The 20,444-nt window shown below is 43.8% G+C and overlaps 3 protein-coding genes across 11 annotated transcripts in view; 1 reads left to right on the forward strand and 2 right to left on the reverse strand.

Moving 5' to 3' along the window:
- KLHL3 (kelch like family member 3) overlaps positions 1 to 20,444 on the reverse strand; it is a 107,218-nt gene that overhangs the window by 47,720 nt on the left and 39,054 nt on the right. The window lies entirely within an intron of this gene.
- On the reverse strand, positions 377 to 3,232 carry HNRNPA0 (heterogeneous nuclear ribonucleoprotein A0). Its single transcript, XM_015875696.2, has one exon. It carries the CDS (start codon positions 2,944 to 2,946, stop codon positions 2,023 to 2,025), a length of 924 nt encoding a protein of 307 aa, XP_015731182.1. The 5' UTR covers positions 2,947 to 3,232; the 3' UTR covers positions 377 to 2,022.
- On the forward strand, positions 5,222 to 16,079 carry LOC107320131 (neuropeptide Y receptor type 6-like). 9 transcript variants are annotated; one of them, XM_032447499.1, is made up of 6 exons: positions 6,323 to 6,474; positions 6,951 to 10,505; positions 11,220 to 11,305; positions 12,627 to 12,719; positions 12,823 to 12,857; positions 13,733 to 16,079. In XM_032447499.1, exon 6 carries the CDS (start codon positions 13,924 to 13,926, stop codon positions 15,046 to 15,048), a length of 1,125 nt encoding a protein of 374 aa, XP_032303390.1. In that variant the 5' UTR covers positions 6,323 to 6,474; positions 6,951 to 10,505; positions 11,220 to 11,305; positions 12,627 to 12,719; positions 12,823 to 12,857; positions 13,733 to 13,923; the 3' UTR covers positions 15,049 to 16,079. The 9 variants fall into 9 exon arrangements, with proteins under 9 accessions (XP_032303385.1, XP_032303384.1, XP_032303390.1 ...); XM_032447494.1 differs by adding an exon at positions 5,222 to 5,697 and having other exon boundaries at positions 6,404 to 6,474; positions 6,951 to 12,719; XM_032447497.1 differs by having other exon boundaries at positions 6,951 to 11,305.

The following is a 20,444-nucleotide window of genomic DNA, read 5'->3' on the forward strand; positions in this document are numbered from 1 at the left end:
AGAGGAAACGCTGCTCTTCACTTAAATCCCAGCGACACCAGAAAGTTGCCCCTATTCGCTTATGCTTAAGCAGGTAATGAGCTTAGCTGACACCATTGCTTCTTATAGCAATGCAAAAGATGCTGCAACTAAGATCAGTCGGGTTAGGCTGACATTCAACACTGACATTACCTTGAGTTTTCACACACAACCTTCCAGCCCAATGTAACAAGGAATTCCACACCTATCTCACACCTGCAGCAAACCAACATCAGCTTTAAGACACAGACCCGCACAGCATCAGCATTAAAGTCTAAGTGCTCAGAAACCTGAAGTCAGAATAACTTTGTACTTATAAATGCACGTCCCATATCATACATACTCTCACTCAAGCATATAAGGAATTCAATTCTTTATTTGATATCCATAAACCCATAAACGTCGCTATTCTATATTTCTATGCAGGAAGGCGGTTTTCCCCTAAAACATTATGCTTTTTTAATAAACAACAAACTTTAATTCTATTGCGTGAATGGGCTACAAATATACATTTGTTAATCAAGCAGACTACACAAATAGTTTTGCTTTACAACTGGCACCTAAGTCACCGGTACGCTGAGCTGGCTCATTTTTCATAGCACTTTGCCCAAACAGATGATCGCTCTGAAATACTACGGGCAATTGCAATGATGAGAGAAAGAAATGCGCTGAGGCCAAGTATTGAAGTTTTGCAACCTTTTTGTTCCTTTGTTTGCTTGTTTTTTTTCCCCCCAGTCAATACTCACAGAGCCCATCTTTATTCACATGCAGGTTTCATCTAACGGCATCAATTCGCTTTCAGGTCTGGTACAAAGGTTTGCAAAGCGTTCCTCGTGCTGCCATCCTCCAGTAGGTGGAGCTGCCAGAGACCTCGGGGAACTTTAATGTAGGACAATAGTTCAGTGAGAAGTCCGTTAACTATGAGAACAGCGTGCGTTTAATAAAGGGAGCAATGCCCACCCTTTCCTGGTACAGAGACAAACCAATAAGAGGACTTGAAACTAAGCAATCGGAAATTCGGAACATTTTATATGAATGAAGCACATGCTTAACACAAACTAGTTCTTGGCAACACAGTACATACGTTGATGTGAAAAGTCCTATAGGGAAAGAAAATAATAACCCCGACCAACCGTGTCAGTACGTCAAACCGGTACAAGATGGTGGATGCACACAAACTGCAAAGTGAGAACAAGGAGCTAAACACGGAGCACATCCACGGGCTGATACTAAAACAATTTCTCTGCCCAGTGTTTGGAAACCAAGAAACAAGTCAGGCAGGACCTTGAACTGGCATCGACATCTTAAGCCTTTAAGTACACAGAGATCGAAAAGCAGAGCAACACTGAAAACCCAGAAAAGCCTTAAAACCGTACGGAATGGATCCTAGGAAAAAAAATAATTAGACATGTAACGATCAATGAACACAATGATTTATTTAAAAAATAAAAAACGTAAAAACCATTTTTTGTGTTTTTTTTCTTTTTTGTTTGTTTTTTTCTTTTTTGTTTTTTCTCCTCCTTTACAGAAACGTTAACTTCAGTCATGGGATCCGAGTAGGCTTTGTAGAAAAAAACGCAGTAACCAGGAGGTATCGAGTCCTTACAACAAAGGAATTCCCCACAGCCCTCCCCGGTTGTTACTCCAGATCGACAAGACGCTTCCCCACCCCGTAACCCCCCAGAAAAGCAAATTAAAACAAGACATTTTTCGTTGCTAGTATAAAAACGACCGAGGTCCAAGTAATAATAAAAAAATAGAGTCCATCAATGACTGTAACACAAAGTATGTGTGTGTGTGGGGCCCGGTCCATCTTCAGAGAGAAAGAAGTGGCTCGGGCAGCAGAGGCGGCCCCCAGGGGGCATTTAGGAGCTGCTCCCGCAGCGGGGAGGCATTTAAAAGGAGCTGCCCTACGGCGGGCGAGGGAGAAACCGTCGAGAAGCCGCCCCGGCCCAAAGGGAGGAGCTGGGCGGGCCGCCCCCCAATGGGTTCGGGCGCTCCGGCTCAGAACGAGCCGCCCCCGTACCCTCCCCCGCCGTAACCTCCTCTGTACGGTCCACTGTTACTGCGGCCCCCCCAGTTGCCGCCCCCTCCGCCCCCTCCTCCGCCGCTCTTCATGGGGCCGTATGCGGACTGGTGCTGGCTGTACGTGCCGAACCCGCCGTACCCGTTGCCGTAGTCGCCTCCTCCCCCTCCGCCGCCGTAGGAGCCTCCGCCGTACCCGCCGTAGCCACCGCCGCCCCCTCCGCCGTATCCGCCGTAGCTGTTGTAGCCGCCGCCGCCGCCCTTGGACAGCCCGTTGTGGTCCCGGTTACCGGATCCTCCGCCCCGACCCCGTCCTCCGCCCCGGCCGCCCCGCGAGGGCCGCGCGGAGCCGCCCCCGCCGGCCTGGATGTCCTCCTTGGGCACGGCCTTCTTCACCTCCACGCGGTGGCCCTGGATCGGGTGGAACTTCACCACGGCCGCTTTGTCGGCCGCGTCGTGGTTCTGGAAGTAGACGAACCCGAAGCCGCGCTTCTTGCCGCTCTGTTTGTCGGCGATGATCTCGGCCTTCTCCACCGGGCCGAACTGGCTGAAGTGCTGCACCAGGTCCCCTTCGCCCACGTCCCCTTTCAGGCCGCCCACGAACAGCTTCTTCACCTTGGCGTGTGCGCCCGGTTTGGCCGAGTCCTCCCGGGACACGGCGCGTTTCAGCTCCACCGAGTTCCCGTCCACGGCGTGAGGAGACGCGGCCATGGCGGCGTCCGCCTCCTCCACCGCCGAGTACGTGACGAAGCCGAAGCAGCGGGAGCGCTTGGTCTGCGGGTTGAGCACCACCACGCAGTCGGTCAACGTGCCGTAGGCCGCGAAGTGCTCCCGCAGCCCGGCCTCCGTGGTCTGCACGTTGAGGCCGCCGATGAACAGCTTGCACAGCTGCGAGTTCTCCATAGCGGTGCCGCGCCTGGGCCTGGCGCCGAGACTCCTCCTCCCGTCGGGGGGCAGCGCCGAGGGCTCGTTCCCCCCCTTTTCCGTGTTGCCGCTCCTTTCCCCCTCTGTCTCTTCCAGCTGCGCGGCTTCGCGGCCCCCGACGGCTCCCGAGGCCCCGGCCGAGGCCTTGGCTTCGCCTCGCCCGCCCGGCACGAGGCGCGGGGCGTCCCGGCCGCCGCGGTTTGGGGAGCGGGGGTGGGGGAAAACACGGGCACGCACAAAATGGCGGCGGCTGCAGCTCGGAGCTCGGCCGGCTACTGGTGCCCACACAAAGGGAACGCCGGGAGCCCCGCCCACAGCGCGCGCCCCCCGCGCCCGAGCGGCCAATAGGAACGAGCGGCCGGAACCGCCCGCGACTCATCTGTGGGGGCGGAGACTCGGGCGAGATCGACGGGTGTGGCGACCAATCAGAAAGAGCGATCTCCGCCGCGCGGCGCCGAAGAGCTCACGGCTCGGCGGTGACGGACGCGGCCGGCAGCCAATGGGGCGGCGAGGAGGGGCCGAACCGCGCCGCGCCGCAGCGCCAACCCCGCGGGCGGCAGCCAATGGGATCCTCGCGTCCGGCGCGCGCTTTCTCCCCGGCGGCCCCGCCCCCTTGATCGGAGGGGTCTGATCGCGCGGGAGCGTTTGAAACGCCGGGACCGTTGGGAGGATGCTCTGAGGGGAGAGACGGCACCACACGGCACCACACGGCGCTTACGGCGGCCTGCTGCCGGCCCTCAGCTCCCGGCCCTCAGCTCCCGGCCTCCCTGCCCTGTTTGTGTCTGCTCTCAACAGCACATTCTCTGTGAAAGGCTCCAATTAGCTCTACAGCAAGTCAAGAACGTTATTTCTGACCACCGCAGTATGTGTCAAACACTAAGGATAACCTCAAAATCAATAGTCCAGCCTGCAAAAGCCTTCTCTTAAGTTCCCCATACAATGCCTGCTTTACATCCCAGCTCTTGTCTTTCAAAGCCGGTGGTGCTGTTTTGTTCCCCGCACCATCCAAGCACAACACAGGTTCCATCCTCTCCCACAGTGTCACTGGAATATTTGTGGGATAAAAATAAACTTATGCTAAACTTCTTTTTGTGTGACACTTTCATACAATTACAGGAAATACAAAAGTACGTTTTGCTTATCACCTACTGTAAAGCAGAAAATCACCCGTGAGAACTTTACAGACTGCTAATAATTAGCAATGAAAGGGAAGGAAAGTTACGCAGAGCTAATTATGGCCTTGGTGGATAATGAGGAAAACAAGCTTTGTTATGGCTCACTTTGCTCCCCAAAAACAAGACAGACAATCAGGCCAAGGAAGAGATCACAGAGAGAAATCACTGCTGCTTTCAGCAGGAGATGAGGGCCCTGAAATGCAAACAGTCCTTTTGCACTTCTGTCTGATCGATTGATGACATGAAAACGAAATAGGAAAACCCTTCAAACATCAACAGACCCATCTCTTGCAGGTAGAAGTGGCTCTTCTGATACTACACACAAACCTGACTTCATTTGTCCTGCTGTCCTGAGCACTGCCCACTGACAACCACCATCAATGTGATTCCACACACCCCGTGTATTTGCCCCCAATACTTTCACAGTTCAGTCCCTGCATTCAGGGCTGCACATCCATGTTCCCATACATCACACAGTTCTTCATACCTGCCAGTTCTCCTCAGCCACCTTGGTTACTCCGACCAGCCCCCTCCACTCATGCTTCCCTCCATCAGCACACCAGGTTGTTTGCTATACGTGTCCGTATGAACTCTGTGCCTTTAAGTTGTTTAGTGTGATATTTTAGTTATTAGGATATTAGAAAGAAGGCAAAGCACGTTGTTTTCAGTTATTCATTACTCCAGCTATAAGCAGACAACCACAAGAGGGCATCGCTGGTTAAGAGATCACACAACGGGAATTAGCAGAGTACCTTTCAGGCGCTGAGCTTCCCATGTTACTGCATGAACTCGGCAAGAGCTGACACAAAATACACCACTAAAAGAACCCTTAAAGAATCTTTTATCACTAACGAGATATACTTCTGCCATTCAGTTTGATGGGTCCACATTTCTAAGACTGAAAAGGAATACTGAAGGTTTGGAAAAGAGCTAAATGGGCAATAGAACAATATTAAGTCCAACAATACTAAGCCTTTCAAGTTGTAATGTCGCTTTAATATATTAAATCATAAAACTCAAACCCTTTAATTTGTTTCAATCCCTTTAGCATAATATTTAGCAGAGAGACTGTAAGACTTAGAAGCTTCTCTCCCACTCAATCAGCACTCCAGGCACACAGCAACTTTGCAGTTCATAGGAAGCAATTTTAGATAAAACATGCGACAGCAACAGCAACTTCTCCATCCTGGCCCTTTGATTAAGCTACAAGTGTGAAGAAATCCATAAAAGAGATACAGCCTTCCTTGAGGTTTTTGTTGTTTTAACAAAATATTTGTCTTTCATCCTGCTCTGCTCTTCATACCTTGATCTGCAGAAACATTAAGACTGTGATCTTTCTTTTGAGGCTGTCATGAATTACCACTGGTCGCAATGGGGTTTCCATGGAAAAAGAGTGATTAAAATGCACTGAGAGGAAATAAAGAGTCTTTTACCTATCTGAGGTTTGAACAGGACACTCCCTAGGATGGAATTTTCTGCTCCACGCAAATTCAGATGAGGAATAAAACGCTTTACCCCCCTGCTTTAATTACTTAATGCCAAACAAGATTAAAAGGTAACTACAGAATAACCCACAAGAACAATTTATTCAGCAAGTACTGTCAAAAGTTCACCTTCCTGAACAAAACCTTCCCTGAGCACTTCGTAAGGGAACTGTGCTGAAAGAAAGAAACTCATCTTTGTGAAGGGTGAAGGGCAAAGTCATCAGATCGTGGTATTTGGATCCCCTTTTTTTGAACTTACATCACTATTTTTCTTTAACTACTGCCCTCTCCTCTTCTGTCTGAAGCTCAGTTTCTCTTCTCCCCTTTCATCTTTCCACTCTTCTGTCAGAACAGATGATTTCCTTTCTTCTCTTTCCTAAAAGTTTATGTAAGAGCTGGTCATAATTTGGAGTGATGGGATGAAAGTACATCAGGGAGATGTACTGAAAAGCCAGAAAAAAATGCATCAAGGATCAAAGAGTCTCTAGCAATGCTGAGACTGATGTGAAAGGGTAGATCTTTCACTGGGTCTTGCACTAAGATAGAGCAGAATCATGAGTTTTGCATAAGTAAGGATCAAACCTGGAGCCAACAGCAATTTTGGTCATGTTCAGATCTTCTAAACCTGCAACCCTTTCGTTATGTGTTTCGTGTTTCAGTTAAAATCTACTAGACTTCTTTTTTCCCTGAGCTATTCCTAGGCCATATCTCTTTCTTGCTCCACTGAACCCTTACCAGGTACTTTTTTTGTCTTTCTTTTGCATGACTGACGTTCAGCTTTGTTAGAAAGCAGCAGGGGCAGCTCGGCTATGAAGCTCAATATGTACCTGCCTGAGATCAGCTGTAAGGTATCTAACCCTGCTATTAAAGGCATTTTAAAATGAGGAGGTGTACAAAAAATAAGGCTTTGTAGACCCCAAATAGCAATCCAGAATTCTTTGATTCAGAAAATCTAAATTTTCTTACAGCTTGAAACACAGATGAAAATAGAAACGGGCTGCGATGAGAAAAGTTTCTTTTGATTACTTAAGTATTTCTTAATTAATAATTAGGACAGTAAAAACACTCATGGCATGAGAACAGCAGGATTTGGTGCTCACAGTGTTGTTATAAAAAGACTGTCGAATGGGAACAAGCAAATGTACTTGCTATTCCCATAATGTAGCCTTGGGCAGAGATCCCTCTTGGAAAACATCAGCTGGAGGAGTTCTGAAAAGCTCCAAAGGACTGAATCAGAGTTTGGAAAGGGGAAGCTATTATAAAATATAAATGACTGCAATCACACTCCTCTTTCAATTACTCGTATGTCTTATCTCTATTTCAGTACAAAAAGATGGCCGACCCAAAGAAGGAAGATGCCAACCTTTCAGCTGCAGAGAGCACCAACCTCCATCTCAGCTGTGCGCCAACTGAGAAGGTCCAGAAATGGGATGAAAGTTCATGGCATGATACGAGTTTTAAAATGAACCTGCTGTGATAAGTAACTCATTTAAAGATAAAGTAGATTTTAAAATGGTTGACTTTTCATCCTAGGAACGACCTAATTGAGAGGTAAGGACCAGAACAAGCAATCAAGGATACTGCTAAGCTGTGCTTTAGAACTATGCAACAGAAGGGAGTGAAACCTAAATGCCATATAGATGTGAGAGTGAATCCTTGTGACAATTTTTCTCCAACTAGGAAAAACAACTCACATAAAGGATCAGTGTTTCAACTGATATATATACATCAATGCTCCTTTATCTGTATGGGCTTTGGAGAAAAATTTACAGCACACTTTTAGTTGATTATCAGATGTTGATTATTTGGTCAAATCATAATCTACCTGCTGAGGAAATCCTATTCAGGGTTTGATCTCTCCATGAGGTAGCAAACCATGAAAGACCTGGGTCTTTCCTCCATCACAGCACACTGTGTTACTCTTTGCAATGTGAACTAAGAGGAGGAGTTCCCATTATGTTTATTTCTCCGTGCCCCTTTGAAGCTCTACAAAGAGTAATGCTTACTAGGAAGAAACATCCCACATCTTTCAGAGTTATTACAGGTCACTGAAGCAACACATAGCCAAATTCATACTGAAGAACTCCTCAGCAACAGGCTGCTACTGACACTGCGGACATTATCACAAGCTCAGAGGTGGAAATACTACTTATAGATTCTAATCTTCCACTCTCCTCATGGTCTGTACATCATAGCAATAGCATGCCTTCACTCTAACCGAGATGAGACTGCACACACACGAGCCCCTGCTGAGCTATGGGCTGACAAGTTCAGGTGACAGTGCCCTGGGCTCTGTGCCTGTGAGGGTTAAATGCTACCTGGTTTAAAACTACCACAGGAACATTTACCCAAGATTATGCCTCGAGCTACAGTATAACCAGCAGCTTGGCAAAGATGTTCTAATTGGCATTATTACTCCAATAATACCATGTAATTGGAATAATTCTGATAGGTGGTTATCAGTGTAATGACTCACATTCAGTATAACGAGACTCAGTACACTATTATTTTAGAGGGTTTTTTTGTTCATTTGTTTGTTTTGCAAACTGTTATTGAAAACCTCAATAAAACTCATGAAATCACACTGAAAATCCAACCAGATTCTTGAACCACTGAAAAACCAGAGGCAGAGAAACCAAAATTACACCTGACTGTGTCTTTACCAACCCAGTCACAGCCTTAAGCACGATGCTTCTGCAGTATTTTGTTATCAAGTTGCACACTCACTCAAGTTATACTCACTACCTGCAATCCTGCCTTCCAGTTAGCTATCCATGTCCACCGATAATGACTATTTTCACGTCATTTTTATTGAGCAATTTAGAAATATCTTGATCATTTATAGAAAGTAAATACAATTCTGCTACCCATTAACCTTGTTTGCAAATAGACACTACAGCACTTGGATGAAAACAATGTACCTTGGGCCCCTCGTACCCAGCCGTAGAGTCCGCTCAGTGTATGGACCTTTGACGTCAAGCATCAGTAACCAAGAGCAGCTACACCCACGAGCGTCTGATGTTGAATCCTATCTAACTAACAACAGGTTACAACAAATTAAGCCCACAGAAGGTAGCAGATAGACATGACTGTATAATAATTGGGATCACATGTTAACACTCCAGCCCTTCCACAGATGGAGGGCTGCACACAGGATTAGAAACAGATGCCTATGTAGATAAGCAATCTGATTTTTGATTAAAATTTATAAATAGAATCAGAACCTCTTTTAATTTTACTGGCTCATATCATTTATAAACAAACAATGCATTTTTATGGCTTGTTCTGGTACATATCCAGCACAATTCACTGTTAGGTCTTGGTTCATTTCCTGGCTTATACCACAGCCAGAAGCAGCAGTTGTAAAGCTCTTTGGAAAAGCAGTATTTTGTAATGGTTCTGACATAGAACCAGCAAGTACTAGACATGCTCTAGAAAAGTATACTCACATTGCACAGTCACAGCAGTTTGGCTTCAGTCTCAGAATTCAGGAACCACTCTTGGAATAAAAAGCAACAGTCTGAAGTGAAGGAAATTTCACGGCAAGGTTTTAAGTGAATCTTCCCAGCAGTAAATGAGGCCCTGGAATGCATCACCTGGGGTCACCACAGATGATCACGATACAGGTTAGGCAAATACATCACAAATAGAAACAAACATAATAGGAACACAAGATTCATCTGGCTGATCCGAGGGGCCCCTCCAGGTCTCCTTTCTACAATCACAGCAGCATGACAACTCACAGTATTTTCAGTTCTAACCTGAACTCTTAGTACAGCATCAATCCTATCCCAAAATCCTGCTGCTTTCAGAACACTCTCCTAAAAGCAGCAGCAGTACGACAGACACCAGCATCCTCAAACGTTTTATCTGCAAGTTTCTACTTCTCTAATTTAACAGGGACTCCTCAACTAGTTTTCATGAATCTGTCCCCACACAAATACATGCTGAGTCCTGATCACTTCCTACTGCTTCTGCTGTTCCTAATTCTGGATAGTTCCTAAAACTGGAAAGTTCAGTATGAGAGACCAGGACTGGGGGGCAGAGGGAGCCAGGTAGGAGCTGACAGGTGCAAAAAGCAGTTTACCAAATACCACGTCCTGAGGAGAAGCTCATTTCCTGATCCATAAATATCCACTCTAAATATTTAATAGGCAACTGCTGAATGCTTATATATTAAAAAATAAAGTGATGGTGGACTTCTATTGTGAAAATAGTAACAGTAATAAGAAGTGTAGTAATAATAAATCCCCTTTTCAGTATATGCGTGTGTGCATAAAGTGTGCTTTGCTTTTCATGAAGATTGTTACAACTCTGGTGTAGAATTTAAAATAGCACCTTATAGTGGAAAATATGATGAATTTAATTGCAACAGAGCAAATAATGCACTTAATAGTACCTTGATATCTCCTCTCAGTTAAAAAAGCAAGAAACCATCTGTGAATGTTTATGTATGAAATCCAGCATAGGGAAAACATTTGCAGTACAGAACAAACATGATGATTGAAAATGAAATTGCAAGATAAGGTGTTTGGGCGGAGGGAAGCAACGCAGTGAGGAAAAGCCATCCCCATGACTACTGGTCCTTTCTCCTCCCTGCTCACTGCTGTTTGCCTCTCCTTGGATTCCAGAGCTTGCTTTTCTCCTCAGCAGCCTTTCTGCAGCCTGGCGGATTTGATCACAGTTGGAAATTGTGGAACTGTGGTTTGTTTCAGAACGAGAAGAAAGGAGAGTTTAAGTACAGCTTTAGCAGCAGATGGCTCTGCTTTGGAATCTTTTATACACCAAGGAGATGTGTTTGCTGGCTTTGTAATCAACTCAAAGAGGGAAAAGAAATTTTGTTAACGACAGTGTGGATATGACTTGAATTTTTCATCAGGTAAGAAGTCAGAGAATCTATAAACCTGAGTGAAAAGCTCCTTAGATAAATCTCCTAAAGGATAAATGTATTCTGTACATCCTATATTTAAAGCTGAATGGAAAGTTCCATTTGGATTGCAATACTTTGGAATTTAATGGACAGATGCTGTTTGCAACCAAGATATTAACTGGTCACTTTGAGGGGTTGGAACTATGTATTTTAGGTAAGAAAATACTTTAAAAGTCTTTCAAAAACTTCTCTTAGTTTAGACGATGCTTTAACTTTTTCCTTATGCATGTTTCAGCAATATTTCTGCATCTAGAGGAATGACAGAATCAAGCTAAGTGGATTATCATTCCTTACAGTGCACTCTCACTGTCTGTGCTGGGGAATCTTATCTGAAATGCAGGGATTAGGGACTGAAGCAGGTGACAGAAAAGATTCCCTAGCTGCAGTTCAAGGATGCTTCTTCTACTAATATTTACCAGTTTAAAATATACCGGTATGTATTACAATGCAGTTCAACAAGCTGCACTGAGTTCAGGTGTAACTCATTTTTCTAACACTATGAATACTCCAAATGTTTAAACAAGACAGGTATAATTGTTTCATTGTCAAGGAAATGCTTAAATTGCCCTTCAGAATGACATGCCCTAAAGTGAGCACTGTTTAACTCACAATATGAAGCAAACAGTGAAAAGAAATTAATCTTTTTTTTTTTTTCTGAGGAAGAATGACAGTGTGGATGGTGGGTGTGCCTAAAGCAAATGTACCGAGTGAGCTGCCCAGAAGGCCAGCATGGGGATTTGTCCTTAATGGTAGGCATTGCCAAGGGGGCTCCCACATCCGCAATGAATTACTGGGAGAGAACACACAACACTCACAACCAAACTATCTTTTGTAGCCGTGGGTAAGTAAGTGAGAGGAGCAAATGGCACATACAGTATTACAAGCCTGGCTCAGCCTCACAGCCTCCTAGTCCCTGCAGCTTCTCCTGCTGACATAAATAGCAGGAAGGAGCAGAGCTTGTATTTCAGGATATCTCCTTTCAAAGCCAGAGCCCCTGCTAACACCTCATCTTCCCTTAAACAGCAGCTCTCAGGCTAGCCAGGTGAGCACAGTAGGCCTTGCAAAGAGGAACATCAGCACTGGGACAAAGCAGCCAGGCTTTGGACCCTTACACATCTGGAAGTGGCAGCAAAGCTCAGCAGGGCAACAGGCTACTTGTCCTTCCAGCACATGCATTCTTCTCTATGATAAATCCAGCCAGGTAATTAGTGCTGTTCTAGGGACAAGCAGTTTGCAATGCATTCCAGGAAATGTTACTACTGTTACCAAGGCACATCACCTGTTTGTGTTAGCTTCAGAATCCCTTCGCTTTTGCCTGAACTCAGTAAGAGGAATTTTTCCAAGTTAGTGCACACCTATTAGGGTACGTAGCTCTTTTCCTGACCAGTAGGCACCTGAGACTACAGAGTCCAACTGAGCCACTGGACTTCAATGGCTCTTAATGCTTTGTTGTTGGAGTTCTTATGCCATTCCCTTACTACAGCAGAAGCAGGGCCAACTGGCCCCCTGTTTAAGATGACTCTGGGTTTAATGTTAAACCCCTGCTATAAATTAAGGCATATTTGGATCACTTGGACATCAAACTACATATGGGCAGATAGATCTACAGCCACTTCTCATTCTCTCATGACTACAGTAAAATATACTATTAAGGTACATTTTAATCAGAAGGACAATGATAACAGATCCTACAAAGGCTTGTTTGTTTTTTAAACAAATAATTTCAATTTCTTAATGTGAAGAACACAAACTAATGTCAAGCAGAAGTACAAAAACGAAGCAGTTCTGGATATAACTTTAAGTGCAATGTTCTTTGGGTAGCTGTAGGAAATGAAACAGTTAAAAATCATATTTTCCAGTTTACTCTTGGACTTGTGCTTAATCTTGCACAAGGCACCGAACAGTTTTCATTCCCCGGTGATTAAATAGCAGCAATCGTTTCTGTAAAAAGGTTAATGAAACTTCTACATATAAAAATTGCCTCTATAATAATAAGACGCCCACCCATCCCTTGCTCTCTTTGTGCATCCTCTAACATTCCAGTGCTTCTCCATCCCATTCTTTCCTCAGGGCTCACACAACTATGGGATTTACTACCAGGGATAATGACTGACTTTCTTCAATCAAGTTTTCCAATAATTCCTATTTCAAGAAAGAATTAAGGTGAGTCAATGGCTGAGTATTGAAAGTTGTATGCATAGCACATATAAACCCATCCTAACATTTCAAAACTAACTCTCAGCATCCTCCTTTTTCCCTTCTCCAGGTTGGAAACAAAGTCCTTTTCTGGCAAGAAAGCTGGTGAGCCTTTGATTTCAGATTAACTTTTTACTTCAGTGATAAACTCAGAGCCATCAAGATTTTCTGCTGAAGCAAATTCTTCCCATTACTATTAGTTTCATAACAACAGAGTTGTACTGTATCACATTCTTTGCCTGACAACTGTTAGAACTGAGAAAAGAGTCCACTCTGTGTCTCTGGAGTACGTGCTATCTTTACCACAGAAAATGCTGGGGGTATCATTGGACAGCCTCATACAATGATGAACAGAGTGCAGGGAAACGAAAAACAATCTCTGGCAACTACAGATAGGAAACAATCAGGTGTGTAACTAAGATGTGATCTTTGCATAGTTACCACTTTTCTCAAATTAGATTGAGGGAAAAGGCCACACCATCTCTAATAAGTCAGCAAAACAAGGTACTCCCTTTAAGATGTCACACACAGAGATGCTGAACACCACTCAATCTCAAGGCACATAATTCTGGATTAAACCAGAGGGATTTGGTAAATTAACTCACATTGCTTTGTAGTCTTAGAGAAAATGTGTGATGTCTGAACTAGCAATGTGATGGCAGGATCCAGCTCTTCATTCTTCTGATAACAAAAAAGCAGCAGACTGCTCTCGCTGGAATTCTTCAAACCTTGCTAAATCTTTGGCTGGGACAGATCTTGAAATATTTAATTTTGAAAAGCAACATTTATCTACCATTTGTAAAAGAGGATTTGTATGAAAACGTTCATGCAGTGTTAAACAGAGCTGTCACTGCTATTTCTCAAACATCACAGTCACAGCTCTCTAACAGTCAGTACAGAGCCTTAGAAAAGGAGGATCAGCCTCCACCCACCTTTCTGCACAAAACCACTAATACCAGGCCATTTACTTTTCTTTTCAGAACTCATCAGTGCAGTAATTACATCAGACTTGCTTTAAACTTCACGGACACCAAATACAAAGATTTAATCACAGTAATTGTCTCCTTGCCAAGCTCCAAGAAAAACATCTTCTAAGTAGTAAAGGGATGGACACACACACAGCAAAACCTTCCTAGCCAGGTGTTATCCATTGTCTGGGAAATGCTTCACGATGGATAAAGCCATTCAGCATCCTGCAGAGATCTTACCTAATCAAACTGTCCCAAACAGCAGCTATCCTCAGTTTCTGAACTTTGATACATGTCAGCCTTCCTTCCCTGCAGTATTCTTGCTTATTACAGCCTACATAGTAGTTACAACAGTGGGGCTTTTTGGAAACCTTTGCCTGATTGTTATAATAAAGAGACAGAAAGAAGCTCAAAATGTTACAAACATTTTGATTGCCAACCTCTCCTTATCGGATGTGTTGATCTGTATCGTGTGTATTCCTGTCACAGCTGCATACACTTTAATGGATTACTGGATCTTTGGGGAAGCTATGTGTAAAATAAGCTCTTTCATACAAAGTATTTCTGTCACAGTCTCCATTTTCTCTCTTGTACTGATTGCTATTGAGAGATACCAGTTAATTGTAAATCCTCGTGGCTGGAAGCCTAATACCTCACACGCTTACTGGGGAATTATTTTCATTTGGGTTCTTTCCCTCACGATATCCATTCCTTTTTTGATATTTCACCAATTAACTGACGAGCCCTTCAAGCACCTGTCCTTCCACAGTGATTTCTATAAGAACAAAGCCGCCTGCATCGAGGCCTGGCCTTCCGTTACCGAACGACTGATTTTCACCACGAGTCTGCTGCTCTTCCAGTACTGCTTCCCGCTGGGGTTTATCCTTATCTGCTATCTCAAGATATTCGTATGCCTCCGGCGGAGACATAGCAAAATAGATAGGATGAGAGAGAACGAGAACAGGTTGAGTGAAAACAAAAGGATTAATCTGATGTTGATATCAATTGTTGTGACCTTTGCAGCTTGCTGGTTACCTCTCAATATATTCAATGTTGTATTTGACTGGAACCACGAGGCACTGATGAGCTGTAATCATAACCTAGCATTTACACTGTGCCACCTCGTGGCCATGATCTCAACATGTATCAACCCCATCTTTTATGGGTTTCTCAACAAGAATTTTCAGAAGGATTTGACAGGGCTGGTTCGTCACTGCAGATGTTCAGCATCACAAGAGGAGTATGAAAACATCGCCCTTTCAAATCTGCAAACTGATGTATCTAAGGGATCTCTGAAATTAAACCACCACCCTCCTGTGAATGCCTAAAGTAACCCAGCAGCATCTTGCCAAGTTTTGTGTCTTGCTGCAGATGACCTTTTTCTGTAGCTCTTCATCCTGGTACCTCATCCAACTGAAGTTAGAGCTGGTCTTTGCTATTTAATTCAGCACAAACAGAATCGTGTTCCTAAAGGCGTACTGCTAACAAGTACTGTATGATGGTATTAATGCTAATAAACCATTTCCAAGAGTCTTAAAGAACAATAACAGTGAATATCAACAGTATTGATGTCTTAATTTTTTAATCCACAATTTCCAGGTCACTGTATAAGTATTTCCATTGACACATCTGTCCTTCCTACACACCTTGCTTTGCCCAAGTAAACCGTTCTTCTTACAAACTGATTTCTGTCCTTTTAATTTTCCAGCCCTGCACCATCCCCATCTCCACTACATGGTTACTTTGCACAATTTATAAGTAGTTTGTACTGTGAGGAAGGCCCCTCAAGTTACCCTCAGCCTTCACTAGCACCTTCCTTTCAGCCGCAGCTTGGAGTTTGCTTTGCTTTCATACCGGTTCGTTTCCCCTTTATTTTAAATGAACACTAAAACAAACCCTATTTGCTGTACTGCAAATCTGCATCAGACCTCTACTGATCAAGACCAAATATGTATTTAGTGTTTCTCCTAAAAGCATCGCATTCTCCTTAAAACCACCAGTACAGACCATTGCTTTCTCCATTACCATCATTGCTGGCCTCTGAAACTGACCTTTTAGAATCTCCATTATGAAACAGACACACTATGAATTCAGAGTAAATTGTTTGCTACCTATCCAGATTATGGGTTTCTCTTTTAATAGAAAAATAGTTTTCTGTTTTAATTTCGGAAATATCTTTCCCATATCCCTGCAATAACAAGAGGTCACACCTGAGGCATTTGCAGCTGTTTCTGTTTGCCTATGTTTGAAAAGAGCTTATAGAATCATAGAATCCTTAGAGGCGGAAGGGTTGGGTTGGAAGCTCATTCTGTTCTGCCTAAAGATGTCGTATTTAACTCAGCTTCTCTCAAATTAAAACATAATAAAAAATCATTTTCCAGTGTGGTCATAATTAATGACACCTATTATTCATCCATGCGACAGTGCCAACATAAAATCAGCTACAATTCAGTTGTTTAAATGAAACACTTTAGTCCAACAACCCAGTGTCCTAGAAATCAACTTGCTTTCTCTTGTTCAAGAAATGCTTGCTTGACGCCTGCTTCCTGATTCCCACTGAGCCCATTAGGGCTTGATCCCATTGAAGTTCTAAGAGCAGTGATAGCTGCAATAGTAAGGAGGGCAGAACTATTGACATGGAGAATTTGAGTGACAGGTAGAAATTAGTTTTGGGGTAACACAGCACTCTTCTTCTAATTAGATCAAATACAGAGCACGTGAAGTAGAGCACATAAACAACTACAGCTCAAACACATCTGCTTTCTGCATTACAGAAGGAAAATCAGGAGAGGCCTAAATGCTTAGTAGAAGCTTAATAATCAGCTGTCAAGAGTACCTCACTATTAATGGCTCCCATTAATTCCAACCTTCAGTCAGCTCAATCACTGGGCTCCTTTCACTGCTGATACACACCATCTGCTTGCCCAGCACAACAGGCATTGAACCAAGCAGAGCAGTAACCCAGCCAGCAACACTGAGACACGTCATGCAGAAACAGAGGGGCTGGTGTGTATTTGCAGCTGAGTGAGGATACAGAATTTGTTCTCTGCTCTGTAAGACTCCAAGGCAATGAAATGATTAATTAGCTCCATTTCACTTGCTTAACTGAGAGCAAATCTGATTCAGGAATTCCACTTCTAGTGGAGGTCCCTGTGCCCATGCAGAACGCCATCCCCCTATTTCAGGCCATTGACAGGACAAACAACTCTAACAAGTTACAGTAGCACAGATAACAGAGGTTGGGTGACCAGCCAGTCATCTCTGAGACTGGAACAAATCTCTACCATGGTCTATCTCAGACCTGAGCACACCATTTCCAGCTCCAGGGCTGCTGACTGAAGAGATTCACAAGCATGTGACATTTACAATATGCTCCCCTTCTTCAGTATGCAACACAAGAGTTAAGAATGCGCTCTCTTCTCACTGTAGCACACATCTCAGTACTTAGGGTTTGAATGAGGCCAAGCTGAGATTCCCAAGTGTGATTTTGGCCCAAGTGTCTCCCAAACCAGTGTTGCCACCTCACAGCCATGCCCAGGTGTGCTTAGCTTCACAGTAGAAGTGTTTTTAGTGGCTTAAACACAGCTATGGAATGAACACCAGTATAAACTACATGCTCAGAGGGCCAGCAGGGACTCCTGCGACCCTGATAAGGCCAGGACTGATGGATGTTCTGTCCCTCTGTAAGTGCTGAGGCAGTTCATATTTCTGACATAACACAGCTAAAGAAGGGGAAAAAAAAAAAAATAAAAAAATTGCTATTGCTTTTTGTGACATCAGTTTTCTATTCCTGTCATCCTGATCAGGGTTAAGCAATCAGATTTTTTCAATCTGATCCTTGGAATAAGAGGTTCTTCATTACCAGGTGGAAGCTCTCTGAGCAGTGAGACCGCTTCAGACCCCAACGTGAATAATAACACTTCTGCCTTGATTTCTTTCTTGTTCTTCCTCACACTTTCATTTGATTCAAGTGCTAATGCTCCATTTCAGTTCTGAGCTTTCAGTTATCAAGTATCTCTTAATGCTGTGCTTTCAAAAATCACTGCTAACTGAACAGAGCACCATCACCGCCCGGAGGGTATCACCCTCAGCGCACTACATTCTCTCACTACATCCACTGACTTTGTATGCAGCCCGATACCTCATTTCCAGACAAATCAGTAGGAGGGAACTGACTTAATAGGAAGAGAATCAGATGACAGCTTTGCTCACCAGACCATTGTTACTTGATGTAACCTGATGTCACACGGGAAGCTTCTGCAGGGGAGCAGACACGTGGAATCATATACAAGGAGCGTGCTGGGCGTACCTGAACTCAAACACCATCCAAATGTACTAAAACATTCTTAGCAGTGATGTGGGATTAAATAATGAAAAACTGCATCAGGACCTGCTTGAGAACTTGGCTGATTACTGATAGTAATTATGTATGTCTACAAAAGCAGTGCCGCTGCTGTGCGTTATTTCAATACTTTGATTCCTCCTGTCTAATGACAAATAGACATCACCTGTCACATTGCCCAGCTGCTAAATATTACTGCTTATAATATTAGTAGGCCAGTTCTTGTGCAAACAGCTGTGGAAACTGCTTTAGCATTTCATATATTCACTTATTAGAAGAACAGAGACCAGTGACAAGTGAGATATTTGCTTTGTCCAGGGGAAAAGGAATTTAAAACACTGCGAGCTCTCAGCATTGTAAGTGCTTAACTAAAATCAATGCAAACAGCTAAAGAGCACCCTCAGGGCTCATGGCACTGCCATCCCTTTTGGTGAAGACGGACAGGACCGTAAAACAGGAAGGTTTCAAAGGGATTCATGACTCAAGGGCAGAGCACCTTTTTACTGTGGCACCTCCCAGTTTGTACCCAGGTGACAGCAGTGTGTTTGGAATGCTGCTTTTCTAGGTGTTTTGCAGGGATTTGCAATTTGTCAGAGTGGAAGTTTCCCTTCAGTAACTCAGAAAATATTATCTGCAGAACAAATAGTTCAAGAGCTTTTCCAAGTGCTGCACTGCAGCCCAGCTGGTACATATTTGCTATGAAAGGAGCCTCTATAATTGTGTTTTAACTCACTGGAATCTAAACAGGGAAAAAGCCTCTTGATTTTTCTTGCTTAAGCCAAAATCTTCACACCACATTTCCCTGCATTATCACTATTTATTTCCACAAATGATAAAAACTCCCGGGGTGCTACAATGACAAAAGAAGTTGCCACGCTATGTCTCCACACAGCTGCAAATGCATCAAAGCCATTGAAACCTTTGTATTCACATCCCCCAACAAAGCAAAACCCACCTCAGAGCAAAGACAGAGGGACATGATCAACACAGGACACGCTGTCAGCCCACGTATGGAGAAGACTGAGCAACAAAGGGTTCAGAGAACTTTAGAAGCGGCAGAGGGACTCTGTCAGAGAAGGGACAAGCAGAATAGCACCAGTTATCAGCAAGACTCAATATAACTTCAATTTTCCCTGAAATACTTCTTATTAGAATCACAGAATGGCTTGGGTTGGAAGGGACCTTACAGACCACCCAGTTCCAAGGCCCAGCTGTGGGCTGGATGCCACCCATTAGATCAGGCTGCCCACGGCCCCACTCGACCTGGCCCCTTATTAGACTCAGCTCCAAAATATTTCATGGAACATACAGAATTAGACAAGAAGAGCAAAGAAACATCAACCCCAACACAGCACATCCTGCAGAGGGAAACGACACCTGCTTCCAAACTCAGGTGTGAACCCAGCCTGCTTCCAATGGAATATTTTAAAATGGTATTTAGAGTAATATTCTCATAGTAGAGCTAATATAAAACGAAGCTCTGAGTAACTTCACAACAAAAGGTCAGACAGGTTGCAGATGTAGTCAGCGGAACCTCATAAACTCCACAGATGTAGAATGACACTGTCCTTTCACTTTCATGCTAATAAGCCACTTAAAAATGCTCCACAGTGACAACCTTAGAATTATCTTGTCTACAATTGCTCATTTTTAAACTAAGTTCCTTTGGCATACAGCTTGGTTTCCATGCAAATGCACTGACTGATGTCTTTTATTTCATTTCATAGGCTTCTCTATTAGTCACAGGCTATTTACATAATGTGATGGAAGTGGCACCTTTGTGGAGCTATTCTCTGTGCAGAATTCATTTCACCCTCACACCTAGTGCAGCAAACTTGCAAGCTCATTTAGATGCTTTGGCTGTAACAGTCAGAGGAACCATGAATTTGTTCTCCCAGCCAAGAATGGATACTACAGTCAAAAGAAGCTGACAAAGTTCGGGGTTCCCCCATAGGAAACAGCTTACCCAAAATTTGCCATCTCATTTCAGACCAGCTACATTGCCGTAGTACCTACAGATAACCCTCCATAGACCTACAGACCCACCCACTGTCAGGCAACAAAATGACTGTTTGGGGGGTTAAAATGGTTAGGATGGTATAGAGTTATCAGATGATCCCTTTATTTGAGTTCTGCCTGGAAGCCAACTCAGAACATCACCATAATTTGTAAGAAACCTCACCGTGACTGTTTTTGTGATCATGCTGCTATATTTTCTCAAGTAGTTGGCCAATGGAATCCATTTAAACCACATTAGATTGTTGTGTTGGAATTTGAGGTTTCTGAGTTTGCTGTGTTTTGGTTTGATATATAAATGCAACCACTGTTTTCTTAAACATGAGAAATAAGGGTAGACAAGAATAAAATTCAAGAAGTTTGCTG

Source organism: Coturnix japonica, chromosome 13 (assembly GCF_001577835.2).
Source record: "Coturnix japonica isolate 7356 chromosome 13, Coturnix japonica 2.1, whole genome shotgun sequence".
NCBI classification, from domain to species: Eukaryota; Metazoa; Chordata; class Aves; order Galliformes; family Phasianidae; genus Coturnix; species Coturnix japonica.

Bases quoted from the DNA above. Each gene is read 5' to 3' on its own strand.
- HNRNPA0 (XM_015875696.2), bottom strand. From the start codon at position 2,946: ATGGAGAACTCGCAGCTGTGCAAGCTGTTCATCGGCGGCCTCAACGTG.
- LOC107320131 (XM_032447493.1), top strand. From the start codon at position 13,924: ATGGATAAAGCCATTCAGCATCCTGCAGAGATCTTACCTAATCAAACT.